This window comes from Pygocentrus nattereri, chromosome 4 (assembly GCF_015220715.1).
Source record: "Pygocentrus nattereri isolate fPygNat1 chromosome 4, fPygNat1.pri, whole genome shotgun sequence".
In the NCBI taxonomy this organism is placed as follows: domain Eukaryota; kingdom Metazoa; phylum Chordata; class Actinopteri; order Characiformes; family Serrasalmidae; genus Pygocentrus; species Pygocentrus nattereri.
Genome location: NC_051214.1, coordinates 32425005 through 32449835, shown reverse-complemented (window position 1 = coordinate 32449835; position 24831 = coordinate 32425005). Strand labels below are relative to the sequence as shown.

The 24831-nt window shown below is 39.7% G+C and overlaps 3 protein-coding genes across 6 annotated transcripts in view; all 3 read right to left on the bottom strand.

Moving 5' to 3' along the window:
• Nucleotides 1-5478, bottom strand: part of ppp1r13bb (protein phosphatase 1, regulatory subunit 13Bb) — a 63050-nt gene extending 57572 nt beyond the window's left edge. For 2 of the 4 annotated variants that reach the window (XM_017710470.2, XM_017710473.2), the window contains exons 1-2: nt 5116-5477; nt 4300-4439 (exon numbers count right to left, since the gene is read on the bottom strand). In XM_017710470.2, the coding sequence (XP_017565959.1) occupies nt 4300-4308 (9 nt within the window). In that variant the 5' untranslated portion in view covers nt 4309-4439; nt 5116-5477. Of the gene's footprint in view, nt 1-4299; nt 4440-4772; nt 4926-5115 lie in introns of those variants that run through there. The other 2 variants (XM_017710472.2, XM_017710471.2) reach the window with 2 other exon arrangements.
• Nucleotides 5479-7813: 2335 nt separating this feature from the next.
• atp5mpl (ATP synthase membrane subunit 6.8PL) lies at nt 7814-12537 on the bottom strand. The gene is made up of 4 exons (XM_017710479.2): nt 12389-12537; nt 9760-9883; nt 9621-9641; nt 7814-7960 (listed from the first exon to the last, which is right to left on the bottom strand). The coding sequence occupies exons 2-4, from the start codon at nt 9881-9883 to the stop codon at nt 7947-7949; spliced, it is 159 nt and encodes a 52-aa protein (XP_017565968.1). The 5' UTR covers nt 12389-12537; the 3' UTR covers nt 7814-7946.
• A 1278-nt stretch (nt 12538-13815) lies between these two features.
• On the bottom strand, nt 13816-19134 carry rd3l (retinal degeneration 3 like). Its single transcript, XM_017710455.2, has 3 exons — nt 18796-19134; nt 17333-17641; nt 13816-16111 (listed from the first exon to the last, which is right to left on the bottom strand). Exons 1-3 carry the CDS (start codon nt 18837-18839, stop codon nt 15739-15741), a joined length of 726 nt encoding a protein of 241 aa, XP_017565944.1. The 5' UTR covers nt 18840-19134; the 3' UTR covers nt 13816-15738.
• Between the last annotated feature and the right edge of the window lie 5697 nt (nt 19135-24831).

Sequence of the window (24831 nt, the reverse complement as noted above, 5' to 3'; positions counted from 1 at the left end):
CGTCGCTCCATCTACAAGTGCAAGTTAAAACTCTGCCATGCAAAGCGAAAGCCATATATCAACAACAGCCAGAAACGCCGCCGGCTTCTCTGGGCCCGAGCTCATCTGAGATGGACTGACGCAAAGTGGAAGTGTACTGTGGTCTGACGAGTCCACATTTCAAATTGTTTTTGGAAATCATAGACGTGGTGTCCTCCGGGCCAAAGAGGAAAAGGACTGTCTGGGCAAAGTTTAAAAGCCAGCATCTCTGATGGCATGGGTAACCTGCACATCTGTGAAGGCACCATTAATGCTGAAAGGTACATGCAGGTTTTGGAGCAACATATGCTGCCATCCAAGCAACGTCTTTTTCAGGGACGTCCTGCTTATTTCAGCAAGACAATGCCAAGCCACATTCTGCACGTGTTACAACAGCGTGGTGTCGTAGTAAAAGAGTGCGGGTACTAGACTGGCCTGCCTGCAGTCCAGACCTGTCTCCCATTGAAAATGTGTAGCGCATTATGAAGCGCAAAATATGACAGCAGAGACCCCGGACTGCTGAGCAACTGAAGTTGCACATCAAGCAGGAATGGGAAAGAGTTCCACCTACAAAGCTTTAACAATTAGTGTCCCCAGTTCCCAAACGCTTATTGAGTGTTGTTAAAAGGAAAGGTGATGTAACACAGTGGTAAACATGTCCGTGTCCCAACTTCATTGGAATGTGTTGCAGGCATCAAATTCAAAATGAGTGAATATTTGAAAAAAAAAACAAACAAAAGTTTATCCATTTGAACATTAAATATCTTGTCTTTGTAGTGTATTCAATTGAATATAGGTTGAAAAGGATTTGCAAATCATTGCATTCTATTTTAATTTGTTTTACACAATGTCCCAACTTCATTGGAATTGGGGTTGTAAGTTATTCTGAAAAATTATTCTGTGCTTTTCTAATATTACATTAAATTTCACACTGTATTCTGCCCCGGGGCGGCACGGTGGCGTGGTGGGTAGCTAAGTTACCCCTAGGTGTGAACGTGTGAGTGACTGTGTGTGTCTGTCTGTCTTCCCTGCGATGGACTGGCGACCTGACCAGGGTGTATCCTGCCTTCTGCCCGAAGACTGCTGGGATAGGCTCCGGCACCCCCCCGCGACCCTGACGGAGAAGCGGCTTAGAAAATGGATGGATGGACTGTAGTCTACCTACAAGTAACTTACAATATGCAAATTCTACTTGTTTTCAATATAGTTTAATGAAAGTCAGGCAATATGCTATATTTTTATTGACAAAAAGCTATGAATCTTCCTGGGTTAAACTACATACAAACTGTCAGATGTCCAAAAAAAAAAAAAAAAAAAAAAAAAAAAAAAAAAAGGCAGATGATGTCATTTCTGCCATATTAACTTTTTTTTTTTTTTTTTTAGATTTTGCGGTACAAGTAAAAATTCTAGTATCATGACAATCCTAGTTAGACAGTGCTTCTGTTTAATTGCCACCACTGGGCCCATTTAAATGATCTGCTGGATTTACCCCCGGTGGTTATTAACTGGCATTGCAGGTCTGTGGGGTAAACATCACTTATTGGCTAGTCTTGCTGGCACTCTGTCAGCTACTTGTTAAGACATTCCATAGCATCTCTGGAAAAGAGCTCTACTATTGTAAAGTTTCAGAGAATCAGTACAACGCTGTACACATACAGTGATTAAGACAACAAGGTGTGGTAAATAAAAGGCTTTCCTCCTTTTGACTAGGCCCTGCATATTATGCTTTTATTCTGAGATTCAGACAACAATGCATGTGTGCAAGTACTACACTCAAGCATCCAAGCATGCACATACATTCCTTGGCTTTTCTAAACAAATAGCTGGTAGGCAATTCATACAGTATGTAGGTATTTCCCATCATGCACTTCTGCAATCCCAGCACGAGACAGCAATCTAGGTCATGCTGAATGGCTGCTGTGATGAAGCTTCCATTGAAGCCTTTATCAGGGCCTGACCTAGAAAGACCTTTGCCATGCAGGGCAGCTGATTATGGGAAAGCAGTCTCTGGGTCAATCACACTTTGATCAGTAAGACTCAAAGTTATAATAACCAGTTTGTTGTAAAACACAATAAAATAACACTACCAATCACTGATATCTGCTTCATTACATTCAGAAACCTGTGCAAGTATCAATGTCACATAGTTTCAACACAAAACTGGCTGTGCGAGATAAACCTATAGCTGCGCTGCACAAATTGAAAATGGGTATTTTTTCCATTAAATGATTGGCAACCGGCAACTTCTCACACACCATGTCATTTACGCACAATATGCAATCAATGAAGGTATTACATTCATTCAAAGGGAGATAAATTAAAGGTTAAAAATCTATGTTTTTAGACAGCTGACTGTCTGGCATGAAGCTTACCATCATGATTCTTTCTTTTCTTTGCACACAAAAGCATAAAACAAACAGATCCTAAAATACTACAGACTTCAGAGAACAATAAAGTGTGATAACAATTACAACACCATAACTGTCTACTACACAAATTTTACACAAATTTCACAGACACTTTCTTTAGGTTATTTGGAATGAATGAGAACACCTGCATGTGTGTCAGTTAGTGGACCTGCTCTCACAGCAGGAGGCTGTAATACATCCAGCCTGTAAGACATCCAGTGCTGACCCCAAGTTGAACCCCACCACACCCCAACATTCTCCTTCTCTCTCTCTGTATGGTTCTCCTTTAAATGACAAGCCAGACAAAGAAAATTTTATTACTGTAATTACACTCAAAAAAAAAGCATCTCTCAGCTAAACGTCCTCCACTCAGTAAAGCAACAGAATACATAGGCCTCTGCACATAGCTAAAACCTGTGTTCCCTTCACTGATGCCTCTCTTCTGCAAACATTTTACACTAGATGTTGAAACACTGCTGTGGGGATTTGACTGCACTCAGCCATAAGAGCATTAATGAGTACTGTTGTTGGATGATTAGTTCTGAAACACCACTCCAACTCAGAGCTCAAGCATGGACTCCTGTAGAATATTTATATGAAAAAGGAAATGTGTGATCAGCTATAGGTCTTTAAATCACTTTGTTTTCCTTCAATTAGGCAGACAGGAGATAAGCCACACATCGGAGCACTAGGCTATAAAGATTAGGTTAGATAACTGTTCCAGGTTTAGCCAGGGATTATACCCGACTGGTCAGTCCAGGCCAATTAAGCCTGCTCCACAGTCCTGTAGGTAAAACATCCCGTTCATGTACACCCTATAAGTAGGTTATAAGAATGGGTTTAGGATCTAGATGAGAGTTAAAATCCACACTACATGAATATAAAAGCTCTGGGAGAATTCACCAAGGTTAATGTTTAATGCGCCCAGATTCCATCTGAGTTAATGTATGACCTCACATCAATTCACCTGTCTGCACCTGAAAATGCTGGCAGTTCCATTAAAGCAGTAAAAAACATTTCATACTGCATTTTCTTCTGGCATCGTAGTATTATATGATATTATATAGTAAATATTTGAAAACTCAAATATTTCACACAGTATTTCAAGTTAAATAAAAACAGACACCATCATCAATTAAAAAAAAAGTAATTGCTCCAATTTGTCTAAACACTAAACCACTTTGCATGTTCCAATATAACATTCCAACAAGTTTTTCTCTGAACAGTTCTATCCTGGTACACATTAACAGTGTCAATGTTTCTTGACTGAGAATTGCTGAAATTATCCACCCATTAAGCATTATACAAAACATACCACCTCCCACTCTAATCATGTCAGTATCATAAAACTAATTACTGTCATTAGCATTAGGGTGGAGGAAGGGGCGTCTCTCTTTATGGTCTCTCGAGGGCAACAGGAGTATCTTTTGCTAGGACAGTTAATAGTTTAAATGCACAAAACTGTGGAAAGAAAAACAGTGGTCTGTTTTAGGTGGAGACATTTTTCAATGACTTAATGACCTGCTGTGCACAGGGGGGCAGTCTAGCGTAAATCTGAGATAATCTTCTTTCAAGACAAGGCTTTCTCTTCTTTAATCTCTTTCTGAAAGAAGAAAGCAAAGGTGAGGATATCACACCTTGAAACCACTAAAGCACATGCTTCCTTTCAGCCTCCAGTCTCCATTAGCAAAGACAATGGTTCATACATTTCTAGCCTCGGAAGAGACAAATCACTGCCAACTGTTTCCCTTCCACACATCACTGTGGGCTGAACACTGATACTTCCAGTTAAAAAAGGCTCGGAGATTTTAAATAACGTCCCACACACACACACACACACTTGGCAATGCAGGTTAAGAAAGATGACACTTACTGGCATCATTTTTCCAGGCGTCAGAGTAACATCAGGACTTTTAAAACCGCTTTGCTTTTATATGTTCCTCAACCCCTCTCACTTGCACACGTCTAACATCAGCGGTTGACAAGCACTCCAACCAGAGATCATCGGGGTTCCTATAGAAAACAGAAAGAAACAGCTGTTACTGAAATTCAAAACGCCTGCGTGACCACACGCTGTAGCTAAAACCGCGAATGAATCGCACTGAGCCGCTAGTAATCAAAGTGGGACACTGGTCAACTTGCGCATTATAAGGTTAGCCAGCTGCTGTTAACTGTTTACCAACTCAATCACAGACATACACGACTTGTAAAACCAAATAGAAAAATAAAAAAACAAGACTTCGGCTGACCTCACAGCTAGATAACCTAGTTAAGCCGCTAGATAGCTTTTAACAAGCGACGTAAACTAACATTATCCAGCTTTTCCATAACACAGCAGTAACTTACCTTAGGGTACCCTAGCTAACGCCGTGGCCCTGCTTCCTTAGCGAACTACCATTAGATTGCTGGGTCGATTTAAACCGGCAACGTCGACCTAAACTGACTTTCACAATAGAAGATGACCCAAAACACCCAACTACTTGCGCATTCAAACAAAAAATTGGAAATTATATCTAAAGAGCACAGCTTTGTTCGACAGAAGCGATGTAACGTTAGCTCGGCAGACCTTTTTGGCTAGCGAGCCCAATAGGCAGTGCACTGTAACCCGAACAAAACAGCTATGGAGCTGTTCCTACAACTAAACTAATACAACCGCACAACGTCAAATTAAATTTCTGTTTCTACTTACACGTCACACGAGGTCAGCTGCGGGAATCCTCTTAACCGCAAACCGCGTAGCCTTGGTACACATACAGCTTTGTTGCTTGGCTTGATAGCAGGGCGAAATCTTCTCGAAGGCTACTAGCAGCGAGCTAACTACCAGCTAGCGAACCCTTTCGCCAGCAAACCAGCGGACCTCGTCCGGATAACCGAAACGGACTGCACTGTCACTGCCTTTGGTCTACTAGAAATACGCGCTCTAAAAGAAGAACGACGAAGCGAGATCAAATAAAAAACGAAATTTGCTTGATCCGAAGAAATAGCATGGGAGCCACAGAAGCAAACACAGCACACTCCCGTTTGTTGGTGTAGTAAAATGATGTCACGACACGTCTGCATGGAATGCCAGGAATGTGTGGCGCTCAGATTAAACCATCACAAGTATCAACTTAATTCACAACAACTACTATTCCTTCAATCGATGTATTATATCTGTAAACACACTATAACTTTACGCTTTGTCAGAAATACGGTTGTAGAGAGATGTGATCGCGTGTAGACTACTTAACACTTACTTTCTCACTCAAACACAAGAGACGAGCTCATGTCATTTGGACAGCAACACATTTTCCTGATGGGCCAACTTTAATTTGGCAGTAAATAAAGTGAATAATCACATATATACCAAATGCACTGCTAGCAGCTGTAGCACAACCATTTATTTACAGAATTAACAAAAAAAGTACATGCTGAGTTACACAAAAGACCCTCACACAGCCTTAGGTGATCTTTGCTGTGAAGCAGATCTCTCCGACAATCATGAGGGGTGAGATGAAAGTAGGCTGCTTAACCAAGAAAAGCAATCAGTCACTGGTCTCTACTCTACTTTTTCATAAAGCATGAACATCTAATTTAAAAACAATTTGCATTAACAGGGAGTCTCCTGCTATAAACAGCCTCCACTGTCCTAGAAAAGAAAGGCTTTCCACTAGATTTTGGAACAGGCTATACAGAGAGAATACAGCCATAAGATTGAGTCAGACCTCTGAAATCTGTAGTGCTTTGGCCTGCCAGGACTGGAGCCTGACATGCTCCAGAACAGGGGTGTCCAGTCTTATTTGCAAAAGGCCGGTGTGCCTAAAGGTTTTCATTTCAACAAGGAGGAGTGCATGCAGTCAATTGTTTGAAGACTTGAGGCCAAGATTTAAGAAATTAGGTGTGCTACTGCAGACCTCTGGTCCTGGAGGGCCAGTGTCCAGCTCAGTTTCTTTATTCAATAATAGCCAATAAACATGGCAATTAACTGGTGAGTGTAATCGAGTGCATTTGAGCAGGTAAACCTGCTTGCCCTGCAGGAATGGCTCTGTGCACCTCTGCTCTAGAATGTCACTGAATGCTGCAGAATTATATCACCACTGGAAGGGCACAGCCAAAAAGAAGAGGATCTTTCAGGCAGGTAGCATTTTACTCCAGCAAAACCAGAATTGTCTACCACTTGGTAAAACACGATTCGTTCCTCCAGAAAATGTGCTTCCATTGAGCTTCCATTGAGCTTGGCATTGCAATCTACTACAGGAAGCCCAAGTCTTGCTTCCAGTGGTAGTTTGTAAATTGGGTGCGAGCGTTTCAAAAGAGGACAGATAATTATATCCTTCATGCTTTAAGTCCTTCAATCAATCAGTCATCAATAGTCCCATTTTGTAAGCTTGTGTGGGCTACAGTTTTGCAGTTGTTGCTTCTAGATGTTTCCACTTCACAACACTTCCAACTGAAGCAGTTATAACAGGGCAGAAATTCAGCAAACACTCACTGCACCATAATTCACTGCACTCTTCAGTATAACCCACTCCACACCCAGCGTTTGTCTGTAGAAACCAAATGGTGGAACACTTGATTTAGAAGCCAAATTGGTGGAATGCATGGCTGTAGTAACCAAACCCACAAATTAGAAAGGGTGCACACAGACTTCTTGCCAGGTTGCGTATTTGACTCTGCCCTAGCGTACTCCATCAGTGATTTTAAAACCACCATTTGCTACAACTTAATGAATTTAGATTATAGTGCATAGGTGGGAAAACTCTTGAATAACAAACTATAAAATGGGAAGAGATCAGAGAAGTTAAATACTCAAAAACTTTCAAATGTGCCATTAGGGCGCTTATTCAAAAATGCACAGAAATGTATTGCCTTGCAATGATCCCCTCTGTGATTTAGTTATTGGACTGGCTTACTGGTTGTTTACCGTTAAATCACAATAAGCTTCATGTGAAATTTTAAACTTTTAAACTGAAACAAAAGATGTGCCAGTAACAAGCACACGATTTCAGGCTTCAAACAATTATCAGAAGTGGAATATTACATGGTTGGATGATAAAATGCAACAAATTAGTATTTTGGTAAAAAATAATTATCCAGCACTGACAAAAGCCATGTACTTAACCGTAAAATAAAAGTTATAGGTTTTTAAGCACACTATCCTAAAAGCCTGTCTCAGCAGGTATACAGCAGTAGGTGTCTGCAATTGTACATTTTTCTTAATCATTCTCAAAACTCATGTCAGACTCCACATTTTAGTGCCAGAACTAACAATTAACACCTATTTAGGTATAGGCAAACTGTTTCATACATTATGCAACTGTCATACATCTAGCCCATCCCTGATTATAACAATACATCACAGGTTTCCCTGGATGGCAAAATGAAAAGAACACAGACGTTCCACAATGTCCATTAGGTGATCTAAACAGAGCATTTTATTAATTTCACAGAAACATACACAAACATCCTGGTGCCAGTGAAGCTCTTCTGGGAGAGATTTACACAGGTATGGGGCAATGGCGACATCATGTGGTGGTCCGATCAGTGTGCAGGTTCTATGGGAATTAAAACATTTTTTTTAGCCATTGTCAAACTAACTACAGAAGCAACTATTTATTATTGCTGAGGGAAGAAGTAAGCTTTTGATTAATTTACTGTTGAACCCCAAACATTTGTAATATCTTATTACATCACACAGAGACATTGCTAAGCTGTATGGAGCAGTTTAAAATATTTCCTAATGTTGTTTGGTTACATCAGATGCATTTACTCTCCAGTTTGCATGTAGATGTGTTTAGTTTTGGACAATCAAACCATACGCTTGCTCTGTATTCCTAGAAGTTGAAATATTATTGTAAATGCAATAAGCATCGTTTTCTAAGCTCATAAGACTTCTTTGGTCTTAGTTACGCCTGAAAAGGAGTTCATAATCCTATAACTGGACACAGCAACTACAAACATGCATGTTTGACTTTATCCATCTTAAGCTAAGTAGCTATGCATCACACTGGTAAAAAACACAAGTATGCAAGTGTCTCACGCACAAGAACTAAAAATACAATGGCATGAATTTGCTAAAAACACTGGATATTTGCTTTTACAAGTCATGTAGTGCCTGGGAACAGATTCTATTTCCTCAAATGTTAAAACTAGCCAAACAACTTTACTTCTTCGAAAGCAAGTGAGGGTCCATGAAGACGTGCAACACACTGTATAAATTATTTTACACTGCAATCTAATCAAATGGCAGAATTCACAACACATTGAAGACATTCAAGCTACAAGTGACTACATCTAGTCATAAATGGTTTAGGCCAGGGGTGTCCAATCTTATCCACAAACATTACACGATCAGTCCTTTCAAGACTGACCAATTAAGTAAAACAAGCGCAATGTGCTCCTGCACGCATGGAATGAAAATCTGCAGCCACACCAGACCTTCATGGATAAGACTGGACACCCTCGGTTAAGGCTCATATATAAGACTAACTCTTTCAAGACGAAAACTATGTAAACGAAGCCCCATGGCTTCTACATAATCTACCTGCTTTATAAAAACATACAATGACACTGTCATAGACTATAATTACTTAATTCCTCCAAATGCAGGGGAGTTTTTTTTTATAGGTTTGCTACTATGATTTAAATTATGTTTTGCCATAATACTGTGCCTTTAAATGATGAGGTTCCTGGAAATACAGTATGAACTCTCACCCAAAACGCATTCTTTCTAAAACGATTTTAAATCACATTAATGCGCTAAGGAGGCCCTAGTTTGCAAAAATGATTTCCTGGCAAATGGATCAAGCGATACATTTATGAATTCCTCACTACTATCAATTTTAAGCTACCTATTTACTATGTCAACTACACCTTAATAACATCTAATCAAATCAGATAAAATTATCAGAATGTGTACAATTAAGTGAAAATTACAGATTTAAAACATGTGCTACTCTTTAGGCTAGTGGCCAGCTGATAGAGAAGCAAGTGAGCTTGCCACTCTATCAGCTGTAAATAATGAACGGATGACATATGATAAACAATTTTTATTATTTATTTTTTTTTTTTAAAAGATGATTGTATAGAAGAAATAAACGGCAAAACTGCAGACTTTCCCAGGGTTACAAAACCAGCCACCCCAAACCCACAAAAAATGTCTTCTGTACTTTAATTACTGGCTTTTTTTATTAAAATACAGAACATAATACTTACTGGATTTCACTGCTTTCTTTCCTAGAGGGAAAAAAAATACAAGACAATGATTACAGGTAGAAATAAAATTACAAGACTAGAGTCAACTTGGCAAAATGAAAGTGACAAAACTATTCTTTTCACAATGTAATTTACTAACCTCCATAGGAGACTTTGTAGTAAAGGTAAGTCATGATTCCTACACCAACCCACAACTCCTGGTACGCCTTGGAGTAGTAAGGGCCCAGCTTCGACCACCAGCCAGCAAATACACCACCTGCCATCTAGTGATCAGTAGAGACAGTTGTAGAAAGTGATTAGAAAAATCTACAGCAGCTTCTGTTCTCTGTAAATGACCAATCAGTATGAAATATGAGGTTATGCAAGACATTTCTGAGATTAATGTGTGTGTATGGTGTGGAGACGGCATAACACCACTTTTCCTTTACCGATACCAGTACTTAAACTTGAGCACACAAAGCAGATATTTTTCCATTTGTAAAATTTTGAAATTCATTAAATTTGACATTTCACTTAAGATGAGCATCAATAAATAGGCTATAATGCTCAATCTACACAAACAGTCCACTAAACACACAATAAGAAACACATCTAACCTGACATTTCATATTGTGATTGTGCTCGGTTTAAGGCTAGATTTGTTACAGGACAGGACCAGATTCATTAATATGTTCCCTCAGATACCTGGTCCAGCATTTTCTGCTGATATCAGCCTGATACCAATACCCATCAACACAGATATATTTACTATAGCACAGTGACACAAGATCATTATACCGCACACATGTCCAAAATGTGTAATTACACTCACTGGCCACTTTATTAGGTTCAACTGCTTGTTAGCACAAATGGCTAATCAACCAATCACATGGCTGCAACTCACTGCATTTAGGCATGTAGAGGTGGTCAGGACAACTTGCTGAAGTGCAAACCGAGCATCAGAATAGGGAAGAAAGGTGATTGACGTGACTTTGAACGTGGCATGGTTGTTGGTGCCAGACGGGCTGGTCTGAGTATTTCAGAACCCGCTGATCTACTGGGATTTTCACGAACAACCATCTGTAGGGTTTACAGAGAATGGTCCAAAAAAGAGAAGATATCCAGTGAGCGGCAGTTGTGTGGACGAAAAAAATGCCTTGTTGGTGTGAGAGGTCAGAGGAGAATGGGCAGACTGGTTTGAGATGATAGAAAAGAAACAGTAACTCAAATAACCACTTGTTACAACCAAGGAACGCAGAATAACGTCTGAATGCACAACATGTTGAACCTTGAAGAAGATGGGCTACAGCAGCAGAAGACCACACCGGGTGCCACTCCGGTCAGCCAAGAACAGGAAACTGAGACTACAATTCGCACTGGCTCACCAAAACTGGCCAATAGAAGATTGGAAAAATGTTGCCTGGTCTGACGAGTCTCGATTCCAGCTGCGACATTCAGATGGTAGGGTCGGAATTTGGCGTAAACAACATGAAAGCATGGATCCATCCTTCATTGTATCAACGGTTCAGGCTGGTGGTGATGTAATGCTGTGGGCGATATTTTCTTGCCACTCTTTGGGCCCCTTAGTACCAATTGAGCATCGTTTAAATGCTGCAGCCAACCTGAGCATTGTTGCTGACCATGTCCATCCCTTTATGACCACAGTGTACCCATCTTCTGATGGCTACTTCCAGCAGGATAATGCACCATGTCACAAAGCTCATATCATCTCAAACTGGTTTCTTGAACATGACAATGAGTTCACTGTACTCCAATGGCCTCCACAGTCACCAGATCTCAATCCAATAGAGCACCTTCGGGATGTGGTGGAGATTTGGGAGATTCGCATCTTAGATGTGCAGCCGACAAATCTGCAGCAATTGCGTGATGCTATCACGTCAATATGGACCAAAATCTCTGAGGAATGTTTCCAACACTTTGTTGAAAGTGAGCCATGAAGAATTAAGGCAGTTCTGAAGGCAAAAGGGGGTCCAACCTTGTACTAGCAAGGTGTACCTAATAAAGAGGCCGGTGTGTGTATATGTCTTGCTACTGAAACGCTGCAATTTTCCTCCGGGATCAATAAAGTTCTATCTATCTAAAAGTGCAGAGTTCGTACGCTGGTGACCAGTTCTGGTTAGGGAGTCATACTGTGTAGTTTTTCTCTTTATTGCAATGTAATATTTAATGTTGGTAACTAATGAAATTAGTCATTAAAATGTCCTTGAGTAACAGACGGATCAACTCTCTTTGTCGAGACTCTGGCTTATCTTGGCAAAGTGGGCTACATCGCTAAAACACCAAAACTATTTTTGAAACCAAAGGCGTTTCAGCCTGTTATTTGGTGGCAGCAGAATAAGCTGAACATATAATGTCTACTTAACCTCCGCAGTTAAAGCTTAAAGCTACGCAACGACTGTCGAAGGACGAAAACCACGTAACGTTAGCACAGCTTAGCAGTTCCATGCCCAGAAAACCACAGAAAGGCCAACCGAACAGACTGACAGGTCAAGTAAAACGCCCGAATGTACTGGACTAAACTGCTGATTATATTAGCGGGGTCTTCTTCAGCCTGAAGTTGCTCTAAATAACACGAACACACAGCCCCTCCGCTCATACTCGCTCCACGGCGTTAGCATTAGCTCGTCAAGGCCTCGGCTGAGTGAGAACTGTTACAGACCAGGTTTAATCCTGACATGGCAGCTTCACTCGTTTCAGATGTTTACGGCATTCTGATGAAAATGTAATGCGCTGTAAATTAAGTTCGAGACTGAACTGCAGCGACTCACCTCTAAAATGTGTGCTAATCGCTGTGCTCTGCCCGGGAAGGTCACTGATCACCGCGACTGCTGTGAGCGGAAAGATGCACTGGAAGAGCAAAGCAGCAAAGTGAGCTCAGACACGCCAAAATAAAAGTCCCCATTAGAAAATTGTAAAATCAAAAATGTCACTACAATGTTCAGCGGGGACGCACACATTTTATAACACAGTTCAACTGTCTGTCTCTTGCGTAATAAAACATTTTGGGATTTATCTTTAGGGAACATGTTGTGTTGTTTTCCAAAATGTATGTATTTTCTCACTGAGCCACAAGATGGCGGTGTTTACTGGGATTAAACAAATTCCTTAAATTAAACAAAAAAGGAAAATAAGAGCGCGGATGATTCTGAAATGAACGACAAAAGGACCCCGTACCCGTTTTAGCTTTTGCTATTAGGAAATCAATTTGAACATGTATAAGTGTTATTAGTGCTGGAAACTATTTTTTTACTAGTATGATTAATGTACATATATTTTATACATTTTAAAATGTGCTTATTCTATTTTCACAAATAAAAAATAAGTATTACTACAAAAAAAGTATTACTAGCGACAATTAGGATGTTTGTCATTCATGTAAGGATTGAATTAGTTCAAGTTACTAAGAAATAAACATAATTAGAATTTCTCCAAATTAAACTTTTCTTTTATCATATGTTAAAGAAATTCTTACTAGTGAGGTGAATCTAATGTAAGACAATTCCTACTACTAAAATGGATGTATTAGAATTTGACTTTTTGCATTTCAGATTTATTAATTTCTGTGTTTACTTTTACTTGTATTAATGTCATTTTTACCTGCTCAAAATCAAGAAACCTTGGATTAAAAGCTGAAAGTGTTTGCCATAGAAAACATGTGGGGGAACTGAGGATCAGACAGCACACCACAGTTTTCCCTGCTCCATCACTCCACCTAAACTTTGAATCAGGTGTGTTTGAGCAAAGATATCACCAACTGTGCAGGAATGCGGCCCACCCGGTGGGTAACAGTAAAAGGGACTGCATCATTCTCTTGAATAAAAAGGATAACATAGTCTATATTATGTTTGGTTTGCTCTATAACTAAGACCAGAACCTTTACTGTAATCAAAAATGCATGCAATTTTAGATAGTCTCACACTACTACCAGTGTTTCTCATCCTGGTCTTGGAAACTCACTGTTCTACACATTTTCAACTGTTCCCCACCTCAATACACCTGATCCAACCAACAAAGCGCATGGTAACCAGTTGATGGGTTGGATCAGGTGTGCTGAGGCAGGAAATAATTAAAACTCTGCAGGGTATTAAGTCTCCAAGAGCATGATTCAGAAATGCCACTGTGCTAATAAATCTGCTTTCCACTTTTTCATTTGCCAAACTGTGGTGCTTCATAGCTTTACATTCAATGACTCTGACCAAATTATGTGCCCTTTATTTAAATTATTCAGTAATTCGGTCAAGGCATCAAACATATGATTATCAAATGGTAAATACAAGCTTAGAGAATTACAAAATGCATGTAACATTTTGCTGAATAGTAGCAGTGTTTGGTCTATGTTCATTCATTTACAATAAAACAGACACTTTATTAGACAAAAAATGACCAGTGACTAAAGGTGGGCTTTTGAGTAACAGTCTACAGTATTCTGCTAGTACAAAAACACACACTCTTTTTGGGCCTGCTGGTGTTCCACAGTAAAAGAAGAACGTCCCATGGCTCTTTCACATTGCCTCGACGTCCTTGTTGTCCCATGCATTCTTAATTTGCAATTTTAGGCTTCGTGTTGATATAATTATAGCTCACCTATCCACTACACAAAAGGAAAAGGTATTACCCTTGATGTACACACACAACAGTTGTCTGTGAAAAACAAAGCTTGCTAAATAATTCTTGGGTTGCATGCAGAGAGGAAGATCTACTGAGGCATAAGCAGTGCTGTGCTCTCCTTTGCCCACAGGCTAATCTCTGCTCTCTAATCCAGAAACATAACTGCAAACAAGGCAGATTAGGCAGCACTATCGTATGCCCATGTTTGTGCTGCTCACAGTCTTCTCCTACCCCCTCATCCACACCAAGCTCCTGCTCTTTGGGATGCATGTGTACATTTAAGCATGTAGAGACCAAACTCTCATTTCTCAAGAAAATATTTGACATACAATTTTGTGCAAAAGTCCGTGCACCTTTCATTTATTTAGATTCCAGTCAAAATAGTCATTAAGTGCAAGTGATTCGGGACATACGTCTGAGGAGATTGAGTACAAATCATCAATTTGCATAAGCAGTTTTCAGGAGGAGTTTCAAACACTGGAGTATTAAAAGATAGGGAGAAAATGGAACTTCTGACAACTGTGTGAGAGCCAGTGGACCACCAAAACTCACCATCAGATAAACAGCACTTACATCTTTCATCTTCGAAAGAAAATCAAGCTCCACTCTCGCTTCAGATCTGAAGATATCCACAGGAGTTTCTGTCCATCCTTCTACTGTGAGAAGCCGAGTCAATGCTATATAAATGTGTAACATTTGCAAATCAAACAAAGAGGTCACTAGCATATTCAAAACAATGGACCGATCACCCCAGAGTCCAGATCTTAACATCACCAAGTGTTTTTTGGATTACTTGGATAACAAGAACAAGGGTTGACAAACAAAATACTGAAGAATGGAATATTGTATGTAATCCAGTGTAATTTTCTGTTAAATATATTATTTCTGCTATTTTCCTGATGCTGGGCAGAGGTTGGTGTAGTGTAGTGGGCAATGCTCTCTGCCTTCTATGCTGCAGACAGGGGTTTAATCCCCAGCCTGGACTAGAATCCTACACTATTTCAATAAGAGTCCTTGGACAAGACTCCTAACACTACCTTTGCCTACCTGTATAAAGTGATCAAATTGTAAGTTGCTCTGGAAAAGAATGTCTGCCAATGCTGCAATATGAATCCAAGAAGTGAAACAAATGAAGGGTGGTCTCTGACCTTTGCATATACAAAGTCTTTGCAAAAATTTCATTTAGTTTAAAAGTGGAATGTAAAACAATGCAACAAATTGACTTGTGCATTTAATTAAATAGACTCTATTAATTTCAAATCTGTATATTAATCTTTCTTAGACCTTGGTCCAGTCCATAAACCTGTTTGGTGAGTCACTATGATCCATTACTGGAAAGGCAGTCCCTCATATTTAAAAAAAAACATACCCACGCCTTGTTCTTGCTTGTACAATGACTCATACTACTGGCATGCTCTCATTACTACAGTCCTGGGTGTGAGTCCAAGGGGTGATTCTGCAGAGGAAGGACACAGTGGTCACTAGGGTTTCTCTGAGCTATTTATGCCCTTCACAGAGTGGTGCTGTAAGCTTCAGGGCAGTCATAGGGCAAGGACTGGCAGTAGGGCAGACAGTCTCTTTGGACAGCATAAGGGCAGGCGCTGCGCAAATGCCTGTCCACATAGCTGGAGATGGTGGGGATCTCTTCTCTATGCCTCTCCTGCCCTTCAGGTGAGGGTGTGGCAGAAGGCGATTTCCTTGACTGTCGGGTGCTGCCATTGCTTTCTGCATGAGGAGGAGAAACAGGAAGTAGTGTTGGCGGGGGCAGAGGGAATGGACGCCTGTACTCGTCCTGCCTTCTCAGGAAGTCCTTCAGCACCTGCTTGAAGACGCACACAAGCTCCCAGGGAAGGACATCATTGTGAGCCAAAATGTCACGGAACCTTGAAATAACATTATTAAAAGAGTTGGTCAGATGTCTTTAATAATGATATGCAAAGGCAGTCCAATATTCTATAATGTTTCATGATCATTTTCCAACCTCTCTTTGTGCCTTTCAGTTAAACAGACTGTCTTTGTTACTTTGTCTTTAAGACAGATATATATATATATATATATATATAAATGACTTATGTTCTGATTGGCATCCAAGAATTGAAGAAATTACTCCAAATTTGTAAAATTAGATTTAGAATTTTTCACAGTGGTGTTGATGGGAACCAGACATCTGAACCATTTGATTTCTCTAAAAGTTTCTTCACATTAAGGTATTTTATGAAATGGTTATAAAAACATTAACATTGTCTGATTTGTGAGACATTGTTTTATGATAGTTTTGAGGTAAGATTCTGTCCCAAAATGTTTTTTAAAAATCCATTCATGGTGGAGAGGTACATGCAACATGGTCCCAAAATAAAAGGCATCCTTTTAGACTTACCACTGTTTACCACTATTTATCTATTAACGTTACAAATGAAAACTCAGAAGATATGTGTAGGTTCACTGTTGGCTTTGGATAGTAAATAAAATGGCTATATTTGTGTTGCAGTCATTGTGACCCCGGTTCCTATGGCCACCATTGTGAAGAAATGTGAGTTATTAGGTTTCTCTACAATGAACCATTTCACCTCAAAACACTCTGAATGATTTTGTTTACTTCCCAACTATTGAATTAAGCAGAATGTGCTGAAAGTCTCCTTTAAAATGTGATGAAATATGGAAGTTTAAACAGAAATCCACAGGGTTGTGGGAAAAAAATCACCCCAGCCACTGTTCTTGGTTATATGGATCTTTTGGAAGGATGCAATGATCTCATTTGCTTCCTGACAGCCAACAATAGTGCATCTTTCAAAATCTGTGTTTTCCATACATCTTCTGCCCCAATACCTCTGCTACAGAATGTCTGCAGTAACAACAGTAATTACTTTGGCTAAAGTGACGCACCCTGCATAGGCGGTCACATATAAATGTGTCCATAGTTGTGATATCACAATCATGATCAATTCAAAATGGGCTTTTTACATCAAATGTTGTTTTTATCAGACTCCTCTATTTAAAAAAAAAACAGGGAAAAGTCATGATACTGGCCCTTTAGCTGTACCTATGTTGACGCACTGAGCTTATGCACATAATACAGTTATTAACATGTGCACACACATGCATACCTGGAGAGGACAGTAGCAGTGTGTGAGGGTGGGATGCGGGCACAGAGGCGCTCCAGCTGCCTGCACTCGGAGGACGGCATCAGGGCAAGCAAGCTGGGCCGGGCAAGGGGGCGTCTGTATGCCAGACTGCTGCTGTGGGAGAAGCGATGTTGCAGCTCTTCCTCCAAAGCCTGCCGCTCTCTGTGTTCTAACTGCCAGAGAAGCTCCTGCAGCAACACACGGCCGGGGCCCCCGGGGGCCACACAGCTTGGCCCCTGCTCACCTTCCACATAAGGCCACTTCATCCATGCCATGAACGGCGTGGGCAGGCTTAGCAAGGACATAAACATGACACGACCTGATTTTAGAGACGTTTAAAGCAATTTTTTGCCAAATGTTTGTAAATAGTTTAGTTATTAGTGACCCAGCACTTATATCTAAAACAAAATGAGTAAATCTTTTAAACATTCTAAACATTTTATTGACAACGAGACAATTATGAAATAAAATACATTTTCTTATATTTAAAAAAAAATTAAATCTTAAAAATATAGGTTGGTTGAGGTCACAAGTCTCTAATGACCCAGATATATGCTATTACAAGTTTCACTTTGGCACTTTGCTTTTGCCTTAGGTCAGATATTCCAGTGTCTTTATTATTCTAGGTCTGAAATGAGTTCTATATATGTAAATGACTTCTGCATGTAATACAATACAACTCTTTCTCTTCTGTCACTGTAGGAGAATGTAAATGGTGTCTATCCTGTCAATGTGCCTTTAGGACATGGCTTTCAAGTGATCTAAATCTCAAGCTCTTTGCAGGCTGGTGGTCATTTCTCATTAATGCTCTTCTACCTACTCCACTGCATTCAGAGAAATTGGTTTTACATCCTCAGGATAAGCCTCTGAAGTGATTCCTCTTTAACTCAAATGGAGAAAATAACTCCAGGTCTTTCCAATGTTCTTACATAAGTCTCAAATGGCACTGAAGAAGTGCATAAAGTACCTGTAGCAATTCAGTTTGAACTGTTAGACCATCTATTTGACTCAGCAGTTCCTGTGAGACGATGCATTTTCAAAACTCATCTGGATCAAAAATGAGCTCAAATAGGAAACTAGAGATTTAGAGGAGAAGGCACTAGTTACTCCAGCATGGAACAGTATACAGAGAGGGTGACATGTCAGCAGTGAGAGAGAGAGAGAGAGAGAGAGAGAGAGCAGGGCGAGACACGAATCGAAAGAGACAGGCAGAGACATGGAAAAAAATACAAAGCAAAAAGGTTATAGACAGGAACAGAAAAAAGGAAAAACGTTGACATGAGTGAATGATGGAAAGGTTGATGAAGATACAGGAGCTATGTAGTGTAACACAGTGGAAAATCAAGTAACCAAATGATTGCCTGAAAAGTCTCATGTAGTTAGAATTGCTCAAGGAAAGGAATATTGTGTAAGTCATTAGAGCAAGAACAATAAGATATTCTCACCTTGTCGAAGTCAGAGGGTGATGTCCATGATACCGTGACTCCATGTGGCAGCCTGAAGATTGCCCCTGTTAGTCCTGGAAGAAGGACGAAAGAAAGCTGGACAGAAAGATGCAGCCGGGATAAAAGTGAGAACAATTAGAGAGATGTATAGATAAAATAAGTGAGAAAGGCTGGTATGGAAAGAAATGAAAACAAGGAATGGAAATGCTCCAAAGCGAGGAACAACTAAAGAGAGAGAAAGAGAGAGACAGACAAATAGAGAGAGAACTGTGGAAGGCAGTGCTGGGCAAAGTTGAGAGAGCACGAGTATGACTGCCTCTCCTGCCCACAGCAAACTGCCTTCTGTCTCTCTGCTCTGATAACCAGCCTCCCCTGACCCTGTTTCCACTCAGTCACACACACACACACACACACACACACACACACACACACACACACACACACACACACACACACACACACACACACACACACATAGAGGCATGCTAGCATACATGCGCATGCTCATACACACACACGTACACTCATGCACTTTTTGCATTATGTAAATAACCCACTGTAAATCTGCCCACATTTCTGTAATTGTTTTTTAATGTCAAGTGTTATTAGTGTTGTGAGAGTTAAAGGAGTTCAGCCTTGTTGTTTGATTCATCAGAGGCATCCTCTGTTCCCATGCAACTAAGCCTGCCTCTGACTTACACCGATTCTGCCTTAGACGGGCCAGATGCCTGTGCACCAAAGCAAAAGTCAATTGCATAAGACAAAGCCAGAGCAATTTTTTAGCCAGAGAGATTATGTTGAATTATGTAAAGAATTCAAATAGTTTGTTAGCCTTCAAGGTGACCTATAGCCATGAGGGTTTATGCAAACAAGAAAGAGAGACAGAAAGTGTTTTGAGCTCCAGGCCAAACAAAGACAAAACAGAGCGACACGCTGAAGCAGGCCGACTAGCAGGCTATGAGGGAGCATGGACAATCATGCAGAAGAACCAGAAAGCAAATGAAAACAAGAAATAGGCTGGATGGATGTTTGCATGGCTTTCTATACTACATGAAATAAGCTACATTATGCCCACATTTGCAGAAATCAACAGTGTTGAAGGGTCCATATACTAAATTCTTCTTGTTTTTTATTTATGTTTATGCATCTGGCAGACACTCCTATCTAGAGTTATTTATAATTTAAGCACACTCTTAGAAATGAGGATACCTTGCAGGTACATTTTTCATTCATGAAGGTACAAATAGTGTAACTGTACCCACCAAACTAGAACAGCTGTTTTAAGGTCCAGTTGTGTACCCTAAAGAAGTTTTTTCCTAGTGGTATTTTTTCATTACCTCATGTTTTAAAACAGAACAATAAAATAAAGCCTGGAGACGAGACAGAGTGTGTGAAGTCAATACACCTTAAAAAATACTATTTCGATGGATTATGGTGCAATTATGTTCCCTGGCTAAAGGTACTAAGGTATCCCCTTGAGGGGGTGACAAGTGTGGTACTGCCCCAGTGATAGTTTCGTACCATTTTTGCATGTAAGAGATGAAGGAAAATTTAATGTGTTAGGAATCTTGCACAAGGACCCAGAACCCAAATCTGCTGCTTGTGGCCCATACAGGGAGCAGATCTGTAACCTACAGCCCATTTCACTACCAGTCTTAACATGACCTCACCACCTTAAGGGCTGTTCTATTACTTTACTAACTCAAATTTATTAGATGACCCATCAGAGAGTCAAAAGATTGAGTGAACAGAAATGTGAACTGCAGCAAGAGAGCTTGCCCAGAAACACTGAGACCTGATACATTTTCCTTTTCAAATTCCCCAGTAATGGCAGACACATCTTTTTATAAACCATAGCGCTAAGCTGCTTTGAAATGGTTTTTATCACAAAGCTGTAACATTTGATCTGCATAGGCTTCAGGTTGCAAACCACTACATGTCTTAGACATGAATACTGACACAGCTTCATCACTTTTCTTGATGGCTAGTTAAACTGCGCCACAGTGTACGTCAAGCTTATATCCAGGTAAAGCAATTGTTCACACATTTCTATGCAAGTTATGTTAAAAGTTCTCAAAAAAAGAAAAAAAGAAAAACAAAATAAAAAACTGGCTTAAATTAAAAGGTTTGCATGGCTAGAACTTTGGCTCCCTGAGGCTAGCCTGCGGAGGTGTGTTTCGATTGAAAAATGTTCTCCTCTATGTTCCTTCTTCCCTTTCTGCCAAGAGTGACACACATCTTAGCGATGAGTCAAAGTTGGTGAGGGCATGTTCAAAAAAAAAAAAAAGTATTTTAGCACTATACACTCTAACCAGCTGAGGTAATTGAGCTGAGCTATTCAACCCCCACCAACCCCCCCACCCCGAGGTCTTTTTAAAAGACCAACCTCACTTTATCCCTTAGAATTAAACAAGCCTCACTGTACCTTCAAGACTGATAAATATAAACGGCCTCAGTTTTGTGACTCTGTATCATGCGCTATGCAAAAAGCAGTCTGGTCTGAAATACTACTTACAACTGGAGCATGAATGGGTGAAGCCTGTTATAGCCTGAATTGGCTGATAGAGGAGTTTCAGATATTTTGGAAAACTAATAAATATTATCAATTCAAATGGCAGCTGATGGTTTATTAAACAGGGGAATTAACTAATTAATTAGTTAGGGAATTTTGCTAATTAAAAGGAGTAAAATAATGGCTTTTATTATTCAGAGCCTACAGCCTATGTGCCCCATATTACAATCTCATTTCCCAAAAAGTTGGGACGCTGTGGAAAAATGTAAATAAAATCAAAATGCAATGATGTACAAATCATTTAAACCTTATATTGTATTAAAAGTGCTTCAAAGACAAATAGTAAAACTGAGAAATTGTATTGTTTTTCAAATAATATATGCCCATTTTGATTTTGATGGCAGAAACACATTAAAAAAATGGGATAGGGCAACAAAAGGCTGGTAAAGTTGTGCAGTGCTTAAAAAAACACCTTTAATTGACAACAGATCAATAACATTATTGGGTATAAACTGAGCATCCCAGAGAGGTTGAGTCTTTCAGAAATAAAATTGAGGAGGGGTTCACCACTCTGTGAAAGACTGTGCAGGCAGATTTCATTTCTCAATGAATAATAGCAAAGGACCTTTGCTTTTCATCATCTATGGTACATAATAACATTAAAAGATTCAGAGAATCTGGAGAAATCTATGTATGTAAGGGATAAGGCCAAAAAACAGTATTTGCTGGCCATGATCTCTGGGGCCTCAGATGGCACTGCATTAAAAATGGACATGATTCTGTAGTGGAAATCACTGCATGGGCTCAGAAAAACCACTGATAAACAGGATCCAGAAACACCGCCACCTTCTCTGGGCCTGAGCTCATTTAAAATGGACTGAGACAAAGTGGAAAAGTGTTCTGAGGTCCGAAAAATCAACAAATCAAGTTCTTTTTGGTAATCATGGACACTGTGTTCTCTGGGCTAAAGGCCACTTTAGTGTACTATCAGTTCACAGTTGAAAAGCCAGTATCCATTATGGTATAGGGGTGCATTAGTGCAGATGGCATGGGTGACTGGCACATATGTGAAGGCACAATTAATACTGGATGATATATACATATTTTGGTAACATATGCTGGAATCCAGATGATTTCTTTTTTCAGGGAAGGTCTTGATTATTTCAGCAAGGCAATGTCAAACCACATTCTGCATGTATTAGAGTAGAATTGTTCCATGTTAAAATAGTCTGGGTGCTAAACTGGCCTCCCTGCAATCCAGACCTGTCACGACTGAAAACATTTGGCACACTATAAAATTAAAAATACTAGTAAGCTGTCCCTGAACTGTTAAGCAGCTGAAATCCTATGTTAAGCAAAAATAGGAAAACATTTCACTTTCAAAACTACAGTAGTCGTTCTCCTCAGTTCCCAAACGCTTAAAGAGTGTTGTGAAAAGAAGAGGTGAGCATAAGTGAAGCATAGTAGTAAACATGCCCCCATCACAACTTTTTAAAAATGTTTTGTTGGCATCTAATTCAAAATGGGCATATATTTTTTGAAAAACAATACAATTTCTCTTAGTGTTTGGAAAAACAATAAAGTTTCTCATTTGATTGTTGTCTTTGCATTATTTTCAATGAAACATAGGGTTTAAATTATTTGCACATAATTGAATTTTGTCTTATTTACAATTTGCACAGGGTCCCAACTTTTTTGAAAATGGGATTGTACCATATTTACATGCTGTGATGTTTTACCTGAACACACTCTAAAACAATGAATGGAAAATGAACAGGTTTGCACATTGCAGATAAAGTATCGACTGGAGAATGTATCATTTTCAAACCTCATTGCTCCAGGCTATAACAGTGTTCATGCAAAAATCATTCAAGGACAGAAAAGCCCCCTTGCAGAGAGCAGTTGGTGGCCATATGGAGGCCTTTGGGTGGCCTGCTGGCCCCTTAGTCCTATGAGACTCGTAATCAGTGTATTGCACCTGGCTCTGGGTCTGTCAGAGATTGGGTCAGCCGTCAGACCTCTGTCCATTCCATATGAACCAAAACACTCTTTGTCCATCTGTGCATACATTGTAATCTATCAGGATGAGTCTAGGTAACAGTTTAGATAAATGGGTGACCAAAACTAGCAATGTTGTTCAAAATGTGTTCTTGACGCTGGTGATTCAGCATCATGATTCAATTAAGGAATGCTGAAAAAATGCCAAATAAATCAGATTAAACCAGCAACTAATGATGAATATTGAAAACCTAATCAAATGCCTGTCTATTCAGAGAAGTTCTGCTTAAAGTACCTGGTAATATAGAAATAATCTACAGGCATGTGCGTTTGTGTGCCTGCACAGCATGAATTTTAAATTATATAAACTGTAATAAAGTTCTAATTGTAACTAGAACATTGTGTCTGGCTGGATGCTGAAGAGGATGTATGCAGTGAGCATGAAGCACGATGCAGCTGACCTACTTAATCATATCTTTTAGCTCTGTTCCTGCATGTACTACATAAGCAAGCAGGCTAGTGCTGTGTCATCCGTCCATTTCTATTCATCTCTGTTCCAATCTCTTAATCAGAGAGAGAGAGAGAGAGAGTGAGATAGAGAGAGAGAGAGAGAGACTTTGTATGAGTTTTTTGTCCCACTAAAGCCTCTTTCACACGTACCAAGTGAAGCATGATAGTGAATTATCAAACCAGTAAGCAATTAGGTAATTTTAATGCTGTCCTAATTAAGACAAATGGGGGTCAAACTATGTGATTCAAACTGTTCTGTCATTCTTTGACCTCAAATTGTCACATGTGAAGGCCTCTCTTTGTTTTAATTTCCTCCATCCAATCTAAACATTCCATAAATTGCTGCTTTTACCCATTAAATCCCTCAGGTGGATTTAGGACAATCAGCACTTTGGGTATTCTGGGCTGATAATAACCTATTCCTGGATTTGTTACCCTTTTCACTGAAGAGTCATTATTTCCAGGATGATTTTCCACCAGGTCTGTGTTTAAGCTATGTCTAGTTGTACCATTGCTATTTTATAGCAATAAAGTCAGTCTGTGGGGTGAGAATGTGGTTTGCACAAGAACGGATTAACTATTTCTATTTATATCTTCTCTTTGGATTATTTGGTTAAAGCGATAGTTAATTGTTGTACATATTTGGTGTATTGGAGCTACAAAGCTAATGTAGCTCATAGAAGCTTCCGGCAAAGTCTGTTCACTCGGCAGCCACATTGGCAACTTATGGCGCAGCAGCTATTTCTAGCCATACAGACCAGACTGATTTATCTTTGAATAGGGAGAACCCTAAACACTTGAAACCAAAGGTCAAATTACAGTTTCAAATACATATTTGAAATTACTGGTAAAATCTGACAAAACTCCTCATAAATCGTTTGTAATTCATGGGTTGTTCTGGCTACTGCACTTGCACAGATCTCCACGATGAGGAGGAGGCTTAACCAGCAAGATGATTGGCTCAATTTATTGAAGGATGAGACTTTTCCTGTAAACACACAGCATGTTGAGCATTA